The sequence below is a fragment of the Tachypleus tridentatus genome, chromosome 1, assembly GCF_004210375.1.
Source record: "Tachypleus tridentatus isolate NWPU-2018 chromosome 1, ASM421037v1, whole genome shotgun sequence".
In the NCBI taxonomy this organism is placed as follows: domain Eukaryota; kingdom Metazoa; phylum Arthropoda; class Merostomata; order Xiphosura; family Limulidae; genus Tachypleus; species Tachypleus tridentatus.
This window is the reverse complement of record NC_134825.1, coordinates 93,261,736-93,285,677: the sequence shown is the minus strand read 5'-3', so window position 1 is coordinate 93,285,677 and position 23,942 is coordinate 93,261,736. Positions and strand designations below refer to the sequence as shown.

Genomic DNA, 23,942 nt, shown 5'->3' with positions numbered 1-23,942 from the left:
TAAAGATAATTGAATAGTTGAATGTAGTATGTTAAAAAATTTGACAATTAATTGATTAGAAAGTTCCACTTATCTATCAGTCCTAACAGCTGCATATAGCATTACTAACTTTACCATAAACAAACAAAACCTTTTAGGTTGTTTTTAAATTGTACATTGCTTTGGTCTTTACATTACAGTTTTTTTATTTCAATGAAGCGTTTAACATCAATATATATGGACTTGTTTATTGGTTTAATAGTTGTGCATACCGTAGTATGAATTGTATGTATTTATCGATAAATAAACTTTTGTAATATAAATAAATCTAGAGTACTGTGTTAGGATATATGACTATTAAATAATTCTTATAAGTACTATATAATTTTTACCTTTGCAAGACGAAGGTTTCCAGTTTATTTTTCACAAGATGTTAATTATTCTTATTTCATGTTTTCTCTGATATCAGGAATTAACAGAGAAATGGTTAGAGGTAAAAGAACTTGTGCCAAAGAGAGACCAAGTGCTTGAAACAGAATTGTTACGACAACAATGTATCCTTTAGTTGTTAGTTGCTGTTACCTTCTAGTAAAGCAGTTTGATAACTCATGAGGTTTATAAACTGTAATTATGTTCTTAAAAGGAGAATTAACATCAGAAAAATTATTTACAACAGTACCAACCATAACATTGTAGTATAAGGGAATAAACTTATAGTGGATAAGGAGAAATAGTCATACAAAAATGTCTTTAGTACTCAATGTGCTATTTTATACTTACAACTGATATAAACCAGAAGTAGCAGCTGCAATTAGCTGTACTAAAATCCTTCAAGATACAATATGATCTCATAAACTACTAGAGATATTGATAGCCAAAATATGACATGTGTGTGTATATATATATATATATAAACTTTTTTTAAATGTCTTTTTTTTTAATAATAAGAACACTTTGTTGTTTTCCTAATGACAAGAAACCCACTTGAAATAAAAAGGTATCTCAGAATGGCTGGTATGGGTATTAGCACTTTTATTGATAAGCAGAGAACAATGTTTCGACCTTCCTATAGCTTGATGTTCTCTGCTTATCAATAAAAGTATTAATACCCATACGAACCATTCTCAGATACATTCTGATGTTTTATTTGTTAGTTTCTCTATTTTTTGTGTAACGTATTTTAAGACTTACCAAAAAAACCTCCTTGATGTTTGCCAATATTTGTCTAAATTTCTCAAAAAAGGTTAAAGTCTGTCTGACCATAAAAATTTCTATGAACTAACACTGTTGCACTCAAATGCTCAAAAAGTACAGACTGTTTTGCTTAAAATATTCACTTTTAAAATTTTCTTTATTGTCAAAAATTCATGTCTCAGATTTATTATTAAAATATTACAGCTTCTGAATCTATTGTGTACCACATAATTTATGGTCTTTGAAACCTTTTATATATTGGTTAAGATGCAATTAACACGTCTGTTTTCTTGATTATGTTATTGCCATTTTGTTATTATATGAAATTGTGTGTAAGAGAATAAAGTCAGATCCAGATATAGTGTGGACAGTCATCTTATAGCTTGAAGACAATGCACCATAATGGTTTGTTTTGTATAAGTTTCATTAATGTTGTAAGAGAAGATACAAAGTTATTTAAGCAAAAGTACTCTTTGAAATATGTAAATATCCTGGGAAAATAATAATCTGGTCTGTATCAATCATGTGCAAGAATAATTTTCAAATAAACAAATTTTTAGACTTTAACTTATTCTGCAGCCAATGAAAGGTTGAGATGCAAGTTTGCAGAGAAGGCTAATGTGGTAGGGCCGTGGATTGAGGGCCAGATGGACTGTGTGGCAGCTTTAGGTATGGGTATGCAAGGAGTGTTGGAAGATCAGCTAAACAAACTCCAACAGCTTGAACAAGCTGTAGAACAGTATCAGCCTCATATGGATGAGCTTGAAAAATGTCATCAGGTATAAAATGTAAAGTTCAAAATAGTCTTAGTAATGCAGTATTATTGGTATGAATTTTATAATTTTTATTTAGTAAGTTTGATAATATAAATACATTTCATCTTTGAAAATTCAATCCTCCAAAGCATATGGATTGCTGGATTTCTTTAGCTGAGGTAGTAAAATGTTAAAGGAATGGTTATCATGTTAGCATCTGAATGGGAAAGTTATGTAGTGAACAGTGCAGACTAGCATAGAAATTGGCATGGTATAAATTGAATGCTGAGTGTCATCATGTTTAAAAGTACGTGAAATATGCATAGTAGTAGTAGGTTGTAAAGTATGGGTATGACATGTTTACATTGTACAAATTTAATGATATAAATTATTTAAAATAATTATAGCTTAGGTTGTGTATTATTGTTTTATAAACATGGATGGTAAATTACATTCCTGTCATGAATGAAATATCATTAGATACAAATATATACAGGCATCTATGTCCTATAAAAGTAAACATTTTCTTACTTTTGTCATACATGTGAAAATATTTTTTTAATTTAAGTTTTGAAAAGTAGAAATTGTATTAAATAGAACAATAGAGAATTTATTGGATTGAAAAAAATTATAATTGATTTGAATATATGCTATATATATATATATACAGTATGATATAAAAAGCATTTGTTCTAACACTGTTCTGTGTAAACTAAATATCTAGTATTGTTATAGGAACAAATAAAATCATGTTTTATAAAGCATTTAAATTAGAAGAAATAAATGTTTATGTAAAATAAATGGGAGAAATATAAATTATAACAATGCATTTCTAATAATTGACCATAATGTTGAGATGCATCATCTGTACATGGTGCTCAAGAGTAAATCATTTTATGCAATATAAAATGCTGTCTTCTACTATTAGATGTTTTGATCTTTTAATCACTAACTTTTAAGTATTTTTAAGGTTTGAGACAGGTATAAAGAAGGAAAGTGAAAGATGAAATTGGAACTTGAAGTACTCTAGCCTATAAAATGTTTAGGGTTATTAAAGATTGAAATAAATTTAAATACTCAAATACTGTTTGCTTCTGCAGTAAAATTAGCCACTTTTTTATTGTACAGTATTCAGTTTCTCTGTGTTTTAAAAACTTTTCACAAAATTTCTGTTTTCTAAGGACATTTAAAAAATATGTAACCTTTGAAAATATTATTCTTTGTCTAAGAGGTTTTAAAGTACTGGTTATAAAGACAAAAAATTTTATTTTCACAGGAAGTACAAGAATCTATGATTTTTGAGAACACATACACCCAGTATACGATGGAGGTATGTTTATAATTCATATAGTTGTGAACATTTATATCTCAGACAACATTTGAAGATTTAAAACTTGTGGTAGTATGTTATTCATCATATTTCATCTAATTTTGAACAATATGTTTAAATTTAAAACTTATGGCACTTATCCATGTTATTTTTCCAAAATAAAAATTATATATTAAACGACATTACTTCTAAAAAACCTTTTACATTACTGCTCTTTCAGATACAAAAAAATCATGTTTTAGTGAAGTATTTGTAGTAAACTAACAAAAATTATTATATTGAATATTTTTTCTAGTCTGCATGCAAAGTGATTTTCATATCAAGATTAAAAATATTTTCCTTTACCTCAAAAATCTCAAATTTCTAAATACATTTCAAATGTATTTTCAGTAAAACTTAAAATTTTCTCTATCCTAACTCTCTACAAGATGGGTAAATTTGACTAACCTTGTAACTGCCGAAAAAATCGAAATAAATCTAAGTTACCCTTTTTTTATTTCTAGAATGACTTCAGATTTTAACATGAAGCTACATTTGTTATCCTAAGTAACTCCAAACTCATAACAGTATAATAAATCTATTTATACTTGAATGATAAATAAAGAATAAACATAGAAAAAAAGAAATAAAGTACTTACCGAGGTCATCTCTTCTTTTCTTTTTCTGTTTACTGCCACTGATACTTAACACTATTTTGTACTAATGGTAGTAACATACTAAATTATTTTTATTTAATTAAATAATGCACCAAAGAATATAGGATGATAACATTGATTATGCATAATATTAGAGTAAAAGAGAGGATGTGCGTGTGGCAAAGGGTTCTGATTTTCTATTTGATGGCACTATAACCAAACAAGATTGAAGACTGTAGAAATTATGGTTTGTTTGAGCAATGACAATTTTATAGTCAGTAATTTGCATTATATTTTGTAATTATTGGAGGGGAGATGAATTAAATCGAGAAAACCCCATGCTTAGAGAAAATGTGTCACATTTTTCACACTAAGGGAAAGTCAGGATTAAGAACTTGAAAGTTATATATTATTAAAATGTGGATTACTAGCTACAATTTTATGCAATACAAATTGTTAGAACTTAAACAAAAAGTAGTTTAATTCAATTTTGAAAGTAAGTCACTAAAATTTCATGACTGACATAAGCAGTAGATGATGCCTGAACAGAGGGTATTGACAATTTTTAAATGCCTAATTGAAATGTATGTGTACATGTGTTATGATATGGTAAAAGATCAAGTTATCACACATAACACAATGGTATTGTTTCTTCATTTGTGGGGAGTGACTTCTATTATTATGTCTTATGTGGTTATTAACCCCTACCACCCAGCTTTGGAAAGGCAATATGATGCTATACATGAGTTTTTAAGCAACTGTTATTTATTTTGTATTTTCATATTATCTTCACATTTTGAATTAGATTCTTACCAAAATGTGATCAAAAATGTACATGTACATATGTATGAACAATAATATAGAATGCATACCTAAGTAGAAGACGAATCCTCCTTATTATGCCATGCTTGCAAATAGTTAAGAGAACACAAGTTTGGCTTTCTGCACAGCCTATGCAACATTTTCTTGCATTCTGCCTTTTAAAATAGCAAATGCTACACTATTTTATTGGGCATGACACTCAACTGCCAGGGAACTTAAGGATATTGACCCTCTTTCATCCTGAGTGAAAATTGCTTGCCACATATTTTTCAATTTTCTCACTGCTCTTTACAATGTAATATTTGAATTTCATACTTTTGTCAACTATCTTTCTACATACAAGGTAGCTATTCAGCACCATTCTCAAAAGCAAGTGAAGGCATGACTTTTTGAATCATGCATGTGATCTCCAAGTTGGGTCATAAGGTTTTTCTAACAGCTGATCTGCCATATCTACTCCTCCCATGTACAAATTATAATTTTTTTTTTTATATATATTATATGGCTTCTGGTAGAATTTATGGATTCCTTCAAAATAGGTTTTATCTTGTTCATTCATTCCAGCTGTATATTTTGTGGTTATCACATTTATTGTTTTCTTGTCCTCCAACTTTACCAATGAGGCTATGTCTTTCCTTGCAAATGCTGCCTCACAGCACTGTAGGCACTTTTCTTTGAACTCCTTCGAAAGACCCCTGTTTGGATGAATAGTTGCTGTTATCATTGTCTTGCAGGAATCCAAAAATAAGACCAAACATGAACTTGTGTACAAGTTATCTACAAAGATACAACGTCGTTGATCCAGAACAGACTGTGCCAAATAAATGACTATTCATTTAATAGAGGAAGACTGGTTAGCATCAGGAATGTCTGAGTTCTTTACCATGTATCCACTAAAATTATAGTTGTAGCAATTTCATTTTTTCACTGTTGCACATAACAAACAGTTTTATTCTAAACTTTGCTCATTTGGCTTTTATAAACTGACAAAAGTTGAGACGTCTCTTTCACAGCACCAAGGCTTAATGGAAATATGCTCACCTGCATCAACATGTTTCATTAAAGTAGTGATCAACATGTCACACAGTGCATCTAAGCACGTACAAGGGGCATTTTTTTATGTCACTAACTTTATTAACTCACAGAATTTCATTATGCTGCTCATGATTATTCTTTGCTCATGATTATTATGCAAAAAAAATGAACATCTGGTTTATTTCACTATATTTACAAATTCTTGTATAAAAATACAAAGCTAAAAAGGTGTAATGTCACATTGACATATTTCCACCATATGCAATTTATAATTCTCTTTTTCATGAATCTGCATTAAAACAAAATTTGGTTTTATCCTTCATGTAGAACACAATATAGCTTATAACATCAGGTGTCATAAACTTCTTGAACTTATCAAAAACACTCATGTTTTCAGTGAAGTCTAGAGCAGAGTTGACTCCCAAAAAGCTACACATTAAGTTTGCCTCTGAACTTGGTCTTTTATCTACAAAAATGTTAGGCACATGAATCCAACCAGCAGACATTTGTAAGGGCTAAATTTCATCAGCACTAAATGACTCACTTTCAACGTCAAACTTTCATCAGTTTTATCCACAGTAGATTCACTTCTGCTATCTAATTTCTATTTCAATATCAAACTTTGATGGCTATATAGCAAGAAAAACAACTAAAAAGTAAACTGTGATTTCCCTTAAAATTCAAAACTGTCTAAAAACTAATTTCACCAGATGTGGTACTATGAGTATTAGTTTCTGCCTCTTAAAGCTAACCATTAGCTAATTTGATATGACATCCTTACTATTTACAGCCATTACTTAAAAAACTCAAGTTGTGGTGCCATAGCTCACTTTAGAAAAAATACAACCATAAATAATCAGTGATAATAATTTGTCATGACAAACAGGCATTTGTTGCTATCAAAGATGATAGGTGGTGCCATGACAAGCGCTAGTTCATCATAGGGAAGGAGTAAAAATAAAACCACAGTTAAAAGCAGTTGTTTATTATATAAGACAGATTCATATTGTTTTATTTATTGTTAGTATTTATAGGCTACTTTTTATTTATTTACAAAATATTTTGTTATAACTTTAAACAGTGCTGCTTTCAGAGTTTCAATCAGCATTTCAAATTAGCCTGGTTTTGTATCTCATTTTCTGTTATGAGTATATAAATTTATGGAATTGTATAAAAGTTATGAACTTTTTAGTGTTTATTTTTAAATCATGATACTAATTTGAGTCGAATTGTGGTTAAATACTATATTTTCTTTAAAGCTTTACTTTTTTATAACATTACTTTCACAATTGGAATTTTCTTATTAACTAATATGCATTTAAATCTATTGCTATAAGCAACTTTAATTGTAAATATCACAAGGTTTTAGTGACTTACATTAACAAATTAATTAAAACCAGTAATCATTGCACAAAATCATAGCTAATAATCCATATTTTAATAGTATACAGGTTTTACATTCTTAATTTTATCAGGTAATATTTTGAAAAAATTGTGAATTTCCCCTAGTGTGAGAAATATGAATATTTTCTCTAGGCATCCCCTCTTCTCTTTTATTCATCACCCTTGGAGTAACTATGAAATTTAATGTAAATTACTCACTATAAAATTGTCATTACTTTTTATAGTCTTCAATCTTGTTTGGTTATAGAGCCATCAATTAGAAAATCAGACCCTTCTTGCCACATCCCCTTTTTTCAGGATTTGTTAATATTTCTTTCTTACTCTTAATCCTATATTATGTATAACCCATTAGAAAGCCAAGATTTTCATCTGTGAAATGACGTAACTAGATTACATTGTTTTCTTAACAGAGAATTGCCACTTTCTCTGTTAGTACAAAGTTCATTCCCACACGAAAGATAATGACTAGCTTGGTTGAATTTGTAACAGCTCTTGTTGCAAAGTTAGAAAGTTAGACAAATTGTGACAGTTAGGGAAGTTGTTTGATATTGGCATATTATTGTTCTATATTCTTTAGTCCATTATTTAATTAAATAAAAATTATTCAGTGCATTACTACCATTAGTATAAAAAAGTAAGGTTAAATATCATTCACAGTTAATAGCAAAAAAAAGAAAGACCCAAGTACTTTATTTTTGTTTTTCATCCTTATTATTGTAAAGCTAACTGAAATGTAAAAATAATGATTTCTTTAGGCTTGTTAAGGTGAGATTAGTTAAAATAATTAATAGTATAATAAGAATGTTTCATGAGGCATGAATATGAGCAGAGCTAATAGATAATGTAGTACAATAGCATAACATGAACTCTATGTTTATCAAGTAATTTTCAACTTTTATTAGAATTAGTGGTTGTTCATAGTCACAGTTAATTCTTTGTTCTGTCAGTTGAAAGAATACAGGATGTGGAATTCTTTAAACCACTTTTGGCATTTACAGCTGCTGCAAGGCAGCATTACGTGAATTACTTGGAGAAAGTGAAAATGAAAGGAGGAACTTGCAGAGAAAAATCTGTACTTTATGAAGTAGAAGAATTAAAAATAAAAAAAATCAGAATTCAGAAAAAGGTTAAAGAATTTGCAAAAGATGCTGATAGAACAGAACAAGAACAGCCAATAACAAAAGGAACACTTAACAGAGTCTAAATGATGACATTGAGTTTAAGTTACAGTTGCTCAGAAAATAAAATTTAAAGACACTGAAGCAGTTTATTGAACAGAATCATTCAAATTTAGACATTTTAAAATATTTAATTTATATAAAATGCCCATATTTGCTCGTTATACTATATAGGAGTTAATGCACTTAATAGATTCTGCAAGTCATTTTTTGTTTAAAATTATTCACTTCATTGTTCTTGAAAATGACCTGGAAAAACTCCTTGATTGTTTTCAACTTGTGTTTGTATGGACCCTATAAGATGTGGTTCAAAGGGCAATAAAACAATAAAATTTAAGTATAAATAGATGTATGTTGTTATAAGCTCGAAGATATTTAGGATAAAAAAATGTAGTTTCATGTTATAACTTGAAGTCATTCTAGAAAGTAAAAAAGGGTAATTTAGATTTATTTTGATTTCAAATTAATTTAGTAGGTTTTAGAGATTGTGCAAATGAAATTTGAGATTTTTGAGATGACAAATATTTTTAATCTTGATATGAAACTTTGCATGTAGATACTTGTAGGCATACCTTTTTTCATTTTATTAAAAGGTACTTCTCTAAAAAAAATATGGTATTTTATATGTGAAAGGCTTATAATGTATACTGATATTCTGCCAAATTTTGTGAAGATATACACACTATAATGAAAGTTAAGAGTATCAAGTATAAAGACCTTTAAACAAGTACAAGGGGTTACATGGTCTTTTTTCTATTTACAAATATTTTTGAATAGATTTGAAGTATCAGAGGGGCTAATTAAATATTGAATTTCATATGCATATACCTTTCTGATAAGTGTGTTAAACAATATACAGGGGGATTTAAATCAATAAGGTTGCCTGAAGTTATTAAAATAAACATATAATTGCTTTTAATTATAAGTACCTTATATACTTTTTGAAAAGCAATTAATTCTTGAAAATGTTTTCCAAAATTAGACACTTCGTGTTGGTTGGGAACAACTTTTAACTGCTATTCACCGAAATATTAATGAAGTTGAGAACCAGGTAAGTTTACACTTAAAATAGATTTGAAATAAGACTAACTGCTACATAGAATGAAACATGTTATAAATCCTTTTTGTAATTCATTGTTTTTGACATTATTGATGCATAATAAATTGCACAAAAGACTTTCAGCCAATTAATCTAAGTTATGTACTAAATTATTAGTTGAAAATGAGAAATCCTGACCTTATATGTTTGTAAAGATCCTGTTTTAAAGTAGAAAAATCAAACACTCAGTCAGAAGAGATACCAAACATAGTATTCATATAAATTTTCTGAATGCTTTCTTCAATAGATTATTTAACACTTTCAGGTGCCAGTGTTAGCACTTAGCCAAGGAAAAACATTTTGTATCTCAAAAATGTCCTTTTCTGAGAACTTATTAAGGAACCAAACTGTTATTTATGACAAGATCCATAATAACATAAGACTTCCAAAACTAATAAGGCAAGAAAGTCAGTTATTGTGTTAAAGTCTGAGTTTATGTATTAAATTTATTATTTGGTCTCTCTGAATATTTAAACATTTTCACAGCATTTCTTGCACATTTCCTATTTGTAACCAAATAAACATTTTCAGACAAATCTATGTAACTTTCATAAAACTTATAGAAATTCACTAGTCATTAAAAGTCTGTAAACTAAGAACTGTCCTGCAGACATTTTGAAAGCCAACAGAGTACTTCATTAATGGGTATAATAAAACACTGCAAGTTGTACTAACAGTTTCTACTAACAAATATTGCTTAATTCTTACCTATTGATGAAGAAGGTCATCAGTTTTCAAAACATTTACAGTACAGTTTTTGCTGTACAGATTTTACTTACCTGTTACTTTTAATATTGTTTTATAATAGCTTGATATTTATTTTTTATTCATGTAGAATAGTATAATACTTTTTATTTCTGCAAAGCCTGATTTCCATATTTTTTACTACTTTTTCACTCAAAAACCATAAAGTGCTTGCAAAAAATGACCACTTTAACCCTGCTGATGTGAGTCAAAGGCTATGTCACTGCTTTTGTGGACTCACATTCAGAATGTTAGTATGATATATTAGTTATTTTCTTAACAGATTCCTTCAGGTTGATCCTCCTTATCCAACTCTTTCAAAGATTGTTTTGTACCATACACTTCATATCAGTTTCTGATTGCCCCTTACAGGATGGCACAGTTGTGGGTTTTCAGGTCTGCTCCAGATCCAATCTTCTCCACATATGCATCTTCCCAGCACCCCATTCCTTCTACAGAAACCTTTGTCTCGTATACTTAATCCTGCCATTGGTCTTTGGGTCAAGGGTTCTTCCCTGCTTGTCCTACTCTTCCTCTTATTACAGGTTTTCTCACTTGGTTATTTTATCAGGGTTCTTTGCTCTCATCAATCATGGGTTATTGGGCAGCCTTATCCCACACTTTTCATTATCCTGGCACTAAAGTTTTTGCCTCCCATACCTTGTCACGTTCCTTCCAGATTAGTCACCCTTCACAGCATGCAGCCTTTTCTGGTGTGGGATGCTAATGTTGTGCTTCACCACTCTGCTTTTCTCTGTTTGAACCTTTGTCTCTTTGTTTCATGTTTTATTTATCCCTTAAAATGCATTTCCCCTTATTTTAGTCTCTAGATATTGTTGGTCAGATTTGTTTGCTTTCAGCATTTCATGTACTATGTACCCATTCCTCTTATCTTCTCTTTTACCCAAACCTCTGGTGGCTGAGAAGGGTAAATGCTCCTTCTCATCAATATTCCATCCTTCCTTTTCCCACTTCTTTTCCAGGTCTGATCCAGGTAGACTTCACTGTCCTTCTGTCATAACTTTTCCTGTCTATTCATACCTTGGCAACTATATTTTGTTCATAATCTGTTTTCTTTGATTCTTACCAGTTCAGTGTTACCTGTTGTCTAATCTGTGTCATTTTATGTAGGAAATTCTTCAAGCGAGCATGTGGACTGCTCTGCATACTTTCATCTCTCACTATCTGCATTGTGTTGTTGTTTCTTCCTCCTCAGGTTAGTGGCTTCCACTTGTTGTCATTCTTCAGACATTAGTTTTTCTTCTTTCATTATGAATATTTTCAAGGGCTTGTCCCATGTTTCAATTTGGATCCCACTCTGTGGCAAGTTGTGCCAATCTAGGTATAATTCAATCACTTAGATTTGTACTCAAATCCACATTTTAAGGCCATGTTTATTTCACTTTCATAATTTCCATGGCCACTAAATGCACACTGTTCTTTGCTATTCCATATGCTAGAAATAGTGTAATCCATAAGATCCCCTGCAGGTTATTCTTCACAATACATTTGCTTCATAAATATGCATATTCCAGACCATACTGACCTATGGACTTTATGGGTAAAGTAGGAGGAGATTGCTGCACATTCCTGTCATTCCTCAGATTGAATAAATAGATTTGGTCTGCTTTTCAAAATAAGTTTTATGGTCACCCATTGCACTTTTTATTTTTTCTCTGTACATTCCTCTCTTGTTTCACCTCGGATGCACTGACTTGTTGTAGGTGCACTTGTTGGTTGTTCTACTTCTTTATCTTGCACTAATCCTCAGTGTCTTTGTGCTGAGGATGTCACTGTGCTTGAATGGTTCAGTTTGTTTGGTAAGAATGAGACATCTATGTATTTTGCTCTGATCACATGTACTCTGTTCTTCAATCAATAGTAGAAATTTCTTCCTCAGATTGGCTGAACTTGAAGTTCTTACCCCTATGTGGATGTTAGTTCCCAGCAGTTGAGTTTTGGATTCTATTTGACTTGCTGTATGATCCTTGTCCTAGCTTTATATGATTGTTGGTTCCAAGTGGTCAAGTTTTTGATGCAGTAGACTTGCTTTGTATGGTCCACCACATCCTAGCCTTAGGACATGTGTCATCTTTTCTTTTATACATATTTCATTCATCTTGGAGAAATATTATATACTGTTTTTAGGATCACTGTCCAATCATTTTCTCTCAAACTGAGATTTGCTTCTTCGATTTGTCTGCCTGGATCTATCTCACCTTTTCCACATCTGGGCAAAGAGTATACCAGGTAGAGATATATCCACATACTATCCTCTTATTAGAGGGTTCCTTCATGAGGGTATCATACAGATGTTTTCAAAGGATCCTTCTACCTTGCCCCCAAGTCCCTTCACATATTGAATGTAAGATTCTAGCTATGTACGTGAGTGGAAGTAATGTACCTTGTTGGAAGTTATAATTTTCCTACACTAAAAAATGCCTTCCCACTGTTCACTAGTGCTTAGGTTTCTGCCTAAACTCAAAGTGATAGTTAGGTAGAATAGCATAGTGGGAGTAAAACAAGTCACACATTTGTAGGGTGTATGTGTTGGTGGAAGTTTGTCTCCTGAAAATCTGTATGCATGAATCAGTCACACCATGTGAACTGAGGGGTACATGGGAGTGAAAGGCTTACGACATGAAAAATTTTGCAAATAAAAGAGCAGCACTGAATGATAATAGCTTTATGTGAGTGGAATAAGTACTTGTCAGAAATCTATTTTCAATGTAAGAAAATATAACTTTTGAGTTATAAATCTTAATTTTTAAAGTAAAGTATAAAAGTTCTTATTGTTAAATATATAGCTAAGCAGAATTCTGGCTGTGTTTGGGAAAATATGGTTAAGTAAGATGCTGTAAATCTGCAGGTTCTTGTTTTTTGTCCTGAAATTGAAATTGTTAAAGTATCATTTCTTGAAATTTACTGTGAATGCTTGTTCCATTCCTAAAGAGGCTTCAGCACCTTGTTTTAGAAAAATCAGGTAAATGAAGTCTATGTCAATTCAGCATAGACTAAATACTCTCACCATTTTAGAAGATAGGTTTCGATAAAAATTGATGTCTATAAACAAATTGTGATTGATGAGAATTTTCAATAGATCCTTACTCGAGACTCAAAGGGAATTACCCAGGAGCAATTGAATGAATGCAGAAGTTCCTTTAACCATTTTGATAAGGATCGATCAGGCCGTCTCCAACCAGAGGAATTCAAATCTTGTCTTGTCAGTTTAGGTTTCAACATAAGAAATGACAAACAAGTAAGAAAACTTGTTTTTAATAGTATGAACCTTGTCTCACTGTAATAAATATAGATAAAAAATGGTATAATAACATACTGAAAATATTTTAAGAAGGAGAAACACCAGAAATTATAGAACTTATTCTCATGATTCAAAAACGTTTTAACACATTCATGTACAATTTTCTTTTTAAAATGCTAGTTATTTATATACTTCTTTCGATTTTGTTAATGTATTTTCAAATCATTTCTTAATTTATTTATTATATTTTCCTAACATATAAAGAGCGATGCTGAATTCAAAAGAATCCTTAACAGTGTGGACCCAAACAACACAGGTTATGTGCATTTTGATGCTTTCCTTGATTTTATGACTAGAGAAAATACTGACAGAGATACAGCAGAGCAGATTATAGATTCTTTTCGTATTTTGGCAGGAGATAAGGTTTGTGATAAAATAACAGATTTCTTTTTATAACCTTTACAAGATTACATAATTGATATTTTTATCTGGAATTACAGATTTTATTAATAAAAATTTCAATTTTTTATTACTTTTTATCAGCATATTTTTATAACTTGTTGAAAATAAGTATAGAAAAAGTTACCTATGGCACTGAGTTAAGATTGTTCACTATGTTTTTCTCAGTTATTGATTATTTTGTTTCTGTTAGTTTAAAATAAGTTGTGCTATTTGTTTAACCCTTTGTTTTCTAACTTTTTTATGGACTTGGTCTCTTACATCACTTAAAATTGCTGTTTTATATATTTTTTATATGATTCAGTGATAATCATGGTAAAGTTGGTACACATCTGTAGTTTATTGAAATCAAAATTACATGTGACAGAAAATCGCATTTTAAAGAAACATTTCTTAACTATTCTAAACAATAAAATCTTAAATAACTCGGTTACAAAACCTCTTAGCTTTTCAAAGTTACGTTTCAAAGATCCAATTTCATTGTAATGAAGTGGAACATATTCAAACATCAATTAGTAAACCCCAAGGAAGATATACTTATTTTTTCTAGAACCAAATGATATTTGTCTCTAAAACTCCTTCTTGTGTTAGTTCTAGTGTCTGTCAAAAATTGGACCTTAGAGAAATTTTTTAAAGCCATATAAGCTGATGCATGATATCTATTAGTGTGTTAAAATAAGTTAAGATTTTAAAATGTTTTTCCTTCTGTAATATTCCTCGGTGTGGATTCCTGTACATGGAATTCAAATCAGTTTTGAACTGAACTGAATTGCTGTGGGACACAGAATTGTTTTTTCATTTTACCTACTCTGAGATCTAAACATCCACCCATGTATTTGCCGTCCGTGGTGACCCTGGATCTTTGGCCTTGAATTCCAGGTCCACTTGGGCTAGGGTCAACCAATTACCAATGTTGGATGTCCTCAACAAGTGTTTTGGACATTTTATCTGATGCTGGTGTTTGGGTATAGTGCTCACGAAACCCTGGCATTGCTGCAGTGTCCTTGTTTGACATTCTAGTACATCCCCACGTAGGGCTCCATGGTAGGTGGGGACAGTGGACACCAAAATATTCCTTTTTTTTATTATAGATCCTCCTTAATAAAAACTTAAACAAAATAATGAAAAAAAGTCCATAGATAAATTACCACGTCTTTAAGGTTCTGAGCAGCAATCCTCAACATCTGTAACACCTGTTGTACCTCATTTTATTATACTACGTTCTCTTTCAGACAAAGCTTTAGAAAACAATATCTCTCTTTTTCATTCAGAAGGACTAGAGGGACTTGCTGGATCTCCAAAGTCAATAAAGAAGCTTCGATCTGGTGACATATTGGTGGAAACATCCACATCTCAACACAGTGAACTCCTCTTGCATTCAAAGGATATTGGGGGTATACCTGTTGAGGTTACACCTCATGCTACTTTGAATTCATCATGAGGAGTTATTATTGAGAGGGATTTGAAAAACATCCCTGAGTCAGAGATTCTTGCTGGTTTCTCCACCAAAGGAGTTTCTGCAGTGAAGCGTATCTCCACATTCAAAGATGGAATTACAATGCCGACCAGTGTCCTCATTCTGACATTTACAACACCACATCCACCTGCCACCATCAAGGCAGGTTATCTTAATTGCAGTGTATGGCCATACATCTCAAACCCTCTCCAATGTTTCCAGTGTCAGTGGTTCCTTAATGTGTGCTCGTTGCAGTGGCAAGGACCACAATGCCTATAATTGTGAAATGGACCCTCATTGCAACAATTGCAATGGCTCTCATCCATCTCACTTTCATTCTTGCCCTAAATGGTTGGAAGAAAATGAGGTGCAGCATTTAAAAACAATTCATAACATTAGTTATCCTGAGGCTCAAAAGTTGCTGCCCACAATTTCATCTCGGACGTATGCTGCTGCACTCCATTCCACTATTACAGTAAGAGTGCAGACAGATCTCTCTCTGCCTCCAAAAGAATTGTTTTGAAAGCAAATGAAAAGCCTTTTTACCTCCTACAGATAAATAAAAATGGCCACCTTGATACAATGGAACTGTCGAAGTGTATGTTGTAATCTGGATGACATCAAAACACTGATTGCTTCCTACCATCCTTTATGTCTTTCCTTACAGGAAACATTTCTGAAACCTGCTGATACAGTCATTTGTTGGCAGGTTTCTTTGTATAGAAATTACAGGCTGTGTGATGGACGAGTGCATGAAGGGGTGGCACTCTTGGTTGATCAGCATGTGCCCAACTCTGTCTTTGCTACTCAACACACCTGTGGAGGCTGTAGCCATCTGTGTTTCCTTGGGTCATACCATCACTGTTTGTTCTCTCTAGCTGTTGCCTGGAGAGACCTATGATCAGTCAGTTCTTGATGCTCTAATTGAACAGTTGCCATCTTCCTTTTTAATTCTGGGGGACTTTAATGGACATCATCCCCTTTGGGGAAGTGCTGATATTGATAGGAGGGGTAACTCCATAGAGCATATGCTCTCTGATCACAACCTTTCTCATTTCAATACTGGTTCTTCTACTTATTTTCATTCACCTAGCAAGTCGTTTACTGCTATTGATCTCTCAGTTTGTCTCCCTTCACTATTCTCACATCTTTCTTGGAGGGTTGACAATAATTCACGAGGCAATGATCATTTTCCTATAATTGTAAGAGAGACTGGCTATGGTCAATGCTACCCACCCCCACGTACCTCGGTGGAAGCTGGATCAAGTAAACTGGTCCTCTTTCACTGCTCTCACAGAACTTGATCCTGCAATCGTCAATAAGCCATCAGTAGACAAGTGTGTGGCAGCAGTAACTGACTGTATTGTACAAGCAGCTGCTCAGTGCATTCCTAAAACATCTACATGTTTTCCACAATATCCTCATCCGTGGTGGAATTCTGCCTGCCACATGACACGGAAAGCTCAAAAATGGACCTGGGATACTTTTCATAGGTATTCAACACTCTTGCACCTCATCACTTTCCAGCAGGCCCATGAACATGCTCAGTGGGTAAGACATCAAAGCCAGAAAGAATCTTGGATTAAGTTCACATCTAGCATATCTTCTAATACCAGTTCCAAAACCATATGGGACAAGATTCGGAAGGTAGTGGACAATACAATTCTGTCTCCCTCTCGATCTTGCTTTCTGATGGCCAGGAAGTGGCTGATACCCAGACCATTGCTGATACTCTAGGTGAAAGCTTTTGTCAGGTATCTAGCACTTCTGTTTCTTTCTCCACCTTCTTAGCCATCAAAACTTGGGCAGATTGTCTCTATTACTATAATTGTCCCTTTACATTGGTGGAACTGAAAATGGCTCTTCATATGTCTGGCAATACATCGGTTGGACCTGATGATGTACACTATGAAATGCTGCTCTATCTATCTACAGCTTCTCTTGTTATTCTTCTGATTGTTTTTAACTGGAGCTGGCAGGAGAATGTTTTTCCTGCTGCCTAGCACCAGGCTATTATCTTACCTTTCTCTAAGTCTGAAAAGGATCCCAAGATTCCTTCAAAGTATCCCATTGCTTTGATGAGCTATCACTGTAAGATCTTAGAGAGAATGGTGAATGCTCCTCTCGTTTGGTTCCTTGAATCAAACAACCTCCTCTCACCCAGCTCATGTGGGTTCCGACGACAGCGCTCTGCAGTGGACCATCTGATTAAATTTGAAATGTCAAGCAGAGAAGCCTTTCTCAGACAGTGACATCTTGTATGAATATTCTTTGACATTGAGAAGGCTTATGATACAACATGGGGGTGTGGCATTATGTGCGACCTCAATATACATGGGTAATGTGGCCAGTTGCCCATTCTTATTAAAAAATTTTCAATGGACAGAAGATTCCAAGTTTGTGTGGGTTCGACACTTTTGTGTTCTTTTCTACAGGAACTTGGAGCCCCTCAGGGCTGTGTTTTGAGTGTCACACTTTTCAGTATAAAAATTAATGTCATCACTGAACAACACCTTCTTACCATTGTAAACGGGCTCTATGTCGATGACTCTCACATCTCATATCAGTCGTCGAACACAAGGTATATTGAGCTGCAGCTGCAAACAGCCCTCAGTTGTCTACTGAAGTGGACCACAGCAAACATCTTTAACTTCTCTCTTTCTAAAACTGTTTGCATGCACTTTTGCCACCAACGGGGTATTCACCCTGATCCTGAACTCCATATTGGTGAAGTTGTGCTGCTTCTGGTCCCTGAGAGAAAGATCTCAGGGCTTATCTTTGACAGTAAGATATACCACATATCAAGCAGCTGTGGGTCAAATGTACAGTAGCACTTAACATCCTCCGTGTCAGCTCTTCCACCACTTGGGGAGCAGATTGATGTTCTGTGCTACAGAAATATCGTGGTCTTATTCAATCGAAACGCTACTACTGATCACTGAGCTATGGCTCTGCCAAGACCTAAGGCTTAAAGATGATGGACCCTGTTCATCATCAAGGACTTCAGCTCTGCACCAGAGCTTGTACACAGAGTCTCATGAACCTTCTCTGTACCTCTGCCATTTGCAACTGTCTTTACTATATGCTTTGAATTTTTGTTCCTTACCAAAGCATCCCACCTGGGGTTGTGTTTATCTTCCTCGTAGGGCCATACTTTTTCGGAACAGATGATCCGCTATTGTTCCTTTTGGCCTTCGTACCCAGGCACAGTTGGATAACGTTGCTGTATTCACTGGTCAACCCATCCCACCATGGCTTCTTACAGTCCCCAAATGTTACTTCTCTTTAAGTCATCTGAGGAAAGCAGACACTCCTGATTGGAAATACTGTCTGCAACATGCTGAACATCATTCGAACCATCCTTCCATTCCTATTTATACACACGGTTCGAAATCAGGTGACTGTGTGAGCTCTGACATGGTTTGTTGTGGTTTGGTGGTTGCACGCAGAACTGCCTCTGCAGCTTCTGTGTTCACTGCTGAACCATATGCTATTTCTCTTGCCCTGGATCACATAGAAACTAAGCAGTACTCAAACTGTTCTATTTATACTGACTTGCTTAGTTCTCCACTGGCCCTGGAATGCTTCATGTTAGTTCACATCCTGTTCTAGCCGATATTAAAAACCACCTGGCCCATTTCTCTTTAACATCCATTTCTATCCAGTTTTTCTGGATACTGGGCCACATTGGTATTTGTAGGAACAAGCTTGCTGACACCTCAGCTAAATCTATCTGCTCTGGCACTATCACTGCTGTGCCTATTCCATACATGGACTGTGGTCCTGTATTCAAGGCTCGGTTATGTGCCAGCTGGCAGTCAACTTGGAGTGAGCAACGTAAAAACAAGCTTTTCCAAATAAAACCCTATATTGGACTTTGGCCATCTTTCCTCTGTAAGGATTGGAAAGAGGAAGTTGATCTAACTAGACTACACATTGGTCAGTTTCTTAACTCATCATTTTCTTTTATCTGCAACTGAACTCAGGTTGCAGTAAGCTACACTTTACTGTCTTGCCATCGTTATGATTCTCAACGACGGCACCATTTTAAACATGTTTTGTTCCAAGATTTTTCCTTAATGTTAGACCGCGTTATTGGCAGTGGTGACACTGTCCACCTTGGAAATGTTTTTAGTTTTTTAAAGGCCATTAATCTCTTTAATGCTATTTAAGTTGTTTTTTTTAGTTTATACATTATACCTTTTTTAATGTGGTTCCATTTTAAGCATCACAGTCCATCTTGTTCGATTTGAATTTAGAGAATGACCATAATGTCAAATAACTCAAAACCAAGACTGGAAAGGCCAACTTCAGGTGACCAACACTGCTGTTTATACTTCCTGTTAATCATCCTGGCAAGTTATGATTATTACAGTTATGCTACAGAAAGTCCTCTGTAACTTGTATTACTGAAGTTTTTTTCTTAATGCTTTAGACTAGATGTAAACATTGGCTTTATGCTATTTATGTTTTAAACTTTGTTTTGTTTTATGTTAATTTTCTTTTATTAATTTTACTAAATTTAATTTTAACTTTTTACCAGATGTTTGGTGCAGATAGCGTAGCTGCTTTGTGACATGAAATACCAAAACAACCAACCAACTTTTGTAATATCACTTGTTCATGTCACTTTGATTGACTATGTTATAATTGATGTAGCAGGATTTCAGTTTTGTAGAGGTAATGACATCTATAAAAATGTCTAATATCCTGTAAATGGAAATTTATATTTAAAGTACCAATACATTTTCTTTGTTAAATAGGTCATTTCAAAAACTAGTATTCACGGAAACCAAAAGTATGACATTCATTTGAATTTATGTTTTCATACTGCCTTTGTTTTTCCAATTTGTTATATTATAATAGTGTAATTCAGTAATAACTATACATAAATATATCAACTTCACAAAGCTACATACATGTGCTATCAACATGCAAGATTTTTAATGGTGTTGAATATTTTAATTTGTTTTAGTGCATGGGTACTGACATTTTTTTTTTTTTACTGTAAAAAAAAGATCATATTTCTTACACTTGTGTTCTTGTTTTGTTTTTTCATAGCCATATATTTTAGCAGATGAACTTCGTAGGGAGCTTCCTCCAGACCAGGCTGAGTACTGTATTCAGCGGATGACTCCTCACATTGGGACAGGGGCAGAACCTGGGGCTCTGGATTACATGTCCTTTTCTACTGCACTCTATGGAGAGAGTGATCTCTAGTCTGTCATTAGAATTCTGTTTGGATTAAATAGGATGTGCCTTTATTCAACAAAAATGTCCTATATTGCAATTTGTTTCAGAGATCTTGCAAAACAAACCTAGCATCAGTGGATTGTCTCTGCCTTTATGTCAGTTTTGTTTGTTTTGAAAACTGTTCATATTATTAAGCATGTATAATTCTGAATGATTAGCAGATTATGATTTTTGTATCAAATATGTGGTATTGTACCTTAATCAGCAGTCAATACCAAAGTGTTTTCTGTAATGGTCTAAGTTATGGAACCAGCGAGTTCCAGACTCCTAAGAGATCGCTTAATATTGCTAAAAAATCTGTATAAAAGGACTTTTTCTTTCCTGTTATCAAGGCCACATTTTAGTTCTTCAGATAAATGAAACACTATATTCCAAATTAGAGTGTATGTATCAGAAATATTGTTTGTGTAAAGCAATTTGTGATGGTCATTAAATAATAATTTGGCTTGATATTTTAACCTTGTGTTCATTATTCAGAAAACTGGTCTGATGAATTATTATAAGCCTGTCATAGGGGTTTATGACTAGGTGTAAGTAACCTAGCTATATATTAAAATATATTGGAGTATGACTTGATAAATTAATATATGAACAGTACAGAAATATTCAAACTGTACTGTTCATATATTAATTTATCATGTCATAAACCAATAGTTTTAATAATGTAATGCATACAAAAATAGTCTAATAGTGGGCTGAGTGTGACCTTGTAATTAAGGCACTTGGAGATTGAGTCTGCAATTTTATGGTTCGTTACCCACTCCTTCAAAAAATACTTCACAGTTTGGACCATGTGTATGTTATAAAAGTGATAGGCATGTTCCACTAATCTCCCTGACAAACTTAGACAAGTTTTCTTCCCTCTAGTCTATTAGTTCAAAGCTGAAGATATTATGCACAGAAAGACTTGTGTAGCTTTGCTGGAATTTTGAACAAATATATTAGATATAACGTGTAAAGGCTCCAGGAGAAATATTTTGTTTTGCAGTTTTTAAGGATGCTTTTTAACCAAAGCACATATAAAAAATAAATTTAATTAAAAGAATCATGAAACATATGAAGTACTTTAATCAATTTTCCTATACGTTTTATTTCATGCGTCAATTCTAAAATTGTTCATACAGGTTAAAGTCATTCCCTGATTATAAAGAAAACACCAAACAATATCGTGTTAGGTGAGTTTCACATTAAATTCAGTTTCTGCTTATTTACCACATTTTTTCACAATAACTTTAGTAAAATATACAGAAATATTATTTAATTTATAAATGAGCTAAAAGACAACAGTGATGCCATTTTTGACTGATGAAATCACACACATCACTGTGATGAATCTAAGATATTTGAACTACTGTATATTTATTATTAACATGAACAAGATCACATCAAGATAATCACTGATATAAAACCTAGTTTTATTCCAAAATATTTAAGTTTACAGTTGTTTTGTTTAGCATATCCAAAGAACAGAGTAAATGTACAAAATGCAGTTTCTTTTATCTTGTTGTTTCTGTATTTCTCAGTCAAATAGAGAATTTTGAAGTGTGACACTTAAAAAGTCATGAATCTGAAAACCCAAAAAGGTTTTGAAAGGAAGGAGATCCACGTAATACCTCTAGGGGAATTTGAGGATGATTCCTCAAGACATATTGTCTTAATGGACATACAATGGTGCCATTTGATACACATTGTTGTAACTTTTTTGTGTTTGAAAAAAATTAATGCAAATGTATGTTGTTTTTTTATTCAAATTTTGGTGGGACTGCAATGCAAAATGTGGAGTTGAACACTAAAAAAACTATAACATGCTATTATAAAATATAAAATTAAAATAGGCTTAATAAATTATTGACTCCTACTATGTTTTAGTCAAGTTTTAAAAAAATTTTGGAACATAGGAGTTTCTTGAGATTATCATCCATTTTAGGCTTAGTAAACCTATTCATCACATTTCATATAAAATAGTTCCATTGTAATAGCTGTCTACTTTCACTATGATTCCACACTGCTAATTGATATCAGAACTGCACACAGATCTATTATTTGCATATCTTGGTCATCATATTCTTTGTTTTCATAATTGCATGAAATAATCAAGTTATTTTTATTAGACAAAATCATCAGTTTCCTCTATAATGTTTGGGCATTTTTATTGCTTGGTTTAGTTATCCTTTTGCTTATTCAACTTACTTTTAAACTTCAGCCAAATCTGAGACTTCCTTGTCATTACTTAAAAAACAAGTATTTGGCAGTCATAATGTTATAGATTATAATTTATTAACATTTTTAGTTCACAAAGCCAAGCAGTATATCTAAATTTAACTTACTCAGAATAATATAAATTATACTTCTTTTGTATATCATGTCTCTGGTAGACATATTAGTTGACATAACAATCACTTCAATGCAGGAGGAGGACAGAGGAATGCAAGAACTGAACACCAGCCCTTGTAGGTCACTCCCTGGGGATACCTAGGAGTATATTCCAGGTTTGGTGACAAGCAGAACAATGCGTCACCAGTTATAAGTGAATATACACACAGACTTGTCAAATAATGGTTTAGGTTTGTATTAACATAACGAAAATCTAGATAAGTAAATACACTTTTAGAATTTTTAATAAGTAATTTTTGTGTAATATTCTACAGGTAATTCACTAATATGTATTCCATTTGAATGGTTGTTCATATTATGTCATCAAAGAACATGAAAGAGCTACTTTGCACTAACTGATTTTTCTTTTCAGTCTCTTTTGTATTAATGAACTACACTGGCTTTTTAAACAGCTTTTTTCTAAGCTAATTATATGTCAAATTGCTTTAGTTCATAAAGTTCCTTATTACATATCCTACACAAACAAAAATACTACCAATATCACAATCCCACTAATCACTGCTAAGGACTTCTATGTATGTTATATAGAAAAAGCTATTTCATCGATTTATTTGACAGTTCGTTTGTATAGTAAATCATTAAAATCAATTGTCATAAGCTTTTACAGTAACACATATTTTGTCGTTCATGTTAGAAAAAAGATACCTCACATTTTTAAAATTCTTATTCATAACTAAAGACTGGATAGGTTAACATCTTGAATGTTGCTTCTGAAAGTCTGTGGTTCACTTTCTGTTGCAACAAAACTCTGTTCCATACGTACTGTAACCATGAATACATTACAGGTCTGTGATTTTAAGATTTAAATAAATTATGTTATTAGAAAATTTTTTTTGTTTTTATAACATCTATAATTCAGCTATGCAGATTAAGAAAATATTCGTTTTTGTTGTGCATTTTTTTCTATCACCTAAGGACTTTTTACAAATTGGGAAAACTAAAA

At 32.7% G+C, this 23,942-nt stretch overlaps 1 protein-coding gene across 6 annotated transcripts in view; it reads left to right on the top strand.

The window, feature by feature from the left end:
• LOC143255631 (alpha-actinin-like) overlaps positions 1-21,055 on the top strand; it is a 110,774-nt gene extending 89,719 nt beyond the window's left edge. For 3 of the 6 annotated variants that reach the window (XM_076511629.1, XM_076511639.1, XM_076511621.1), the window contains exons 18-24: positions 449-533; positions 1,753-1,952; positions 3,205-3,258; positions 9,315-9,383; positions 13,276-13,434; positions 13,702-13,860; positions 20,430-21,055. In XM_076511629.1, the coding sequence (XP_076367744.1) occupies positions 449-533; positions 1,753-1,952; positions 3,205-3,258; positions 9,315-9,383; positions 13,276-13,434; positions 13,702-13,860; positions 20,430-20,486 (783 nt within the window). In that variant the 3' untranslated portion in view covers positions 20,487-21,055. Of the gene's footprint in view, positions 1-448; positions 534-1,752; positions 1,953-3,204; positions 3,259-9,314; positions 9,384-13,275; positions 13,435-13,701; positions 13,861-20,413 lie in introns of all 6 variants that reach the window. The other 3 variants (XM_076511604.1, XM_076511612.1, XM_076511597.1) reach the window with 1 other exon arrangement.
• The last annotated feature ends 2,887 nt before the right edge of the window (positions 21,056-23,942 follow it).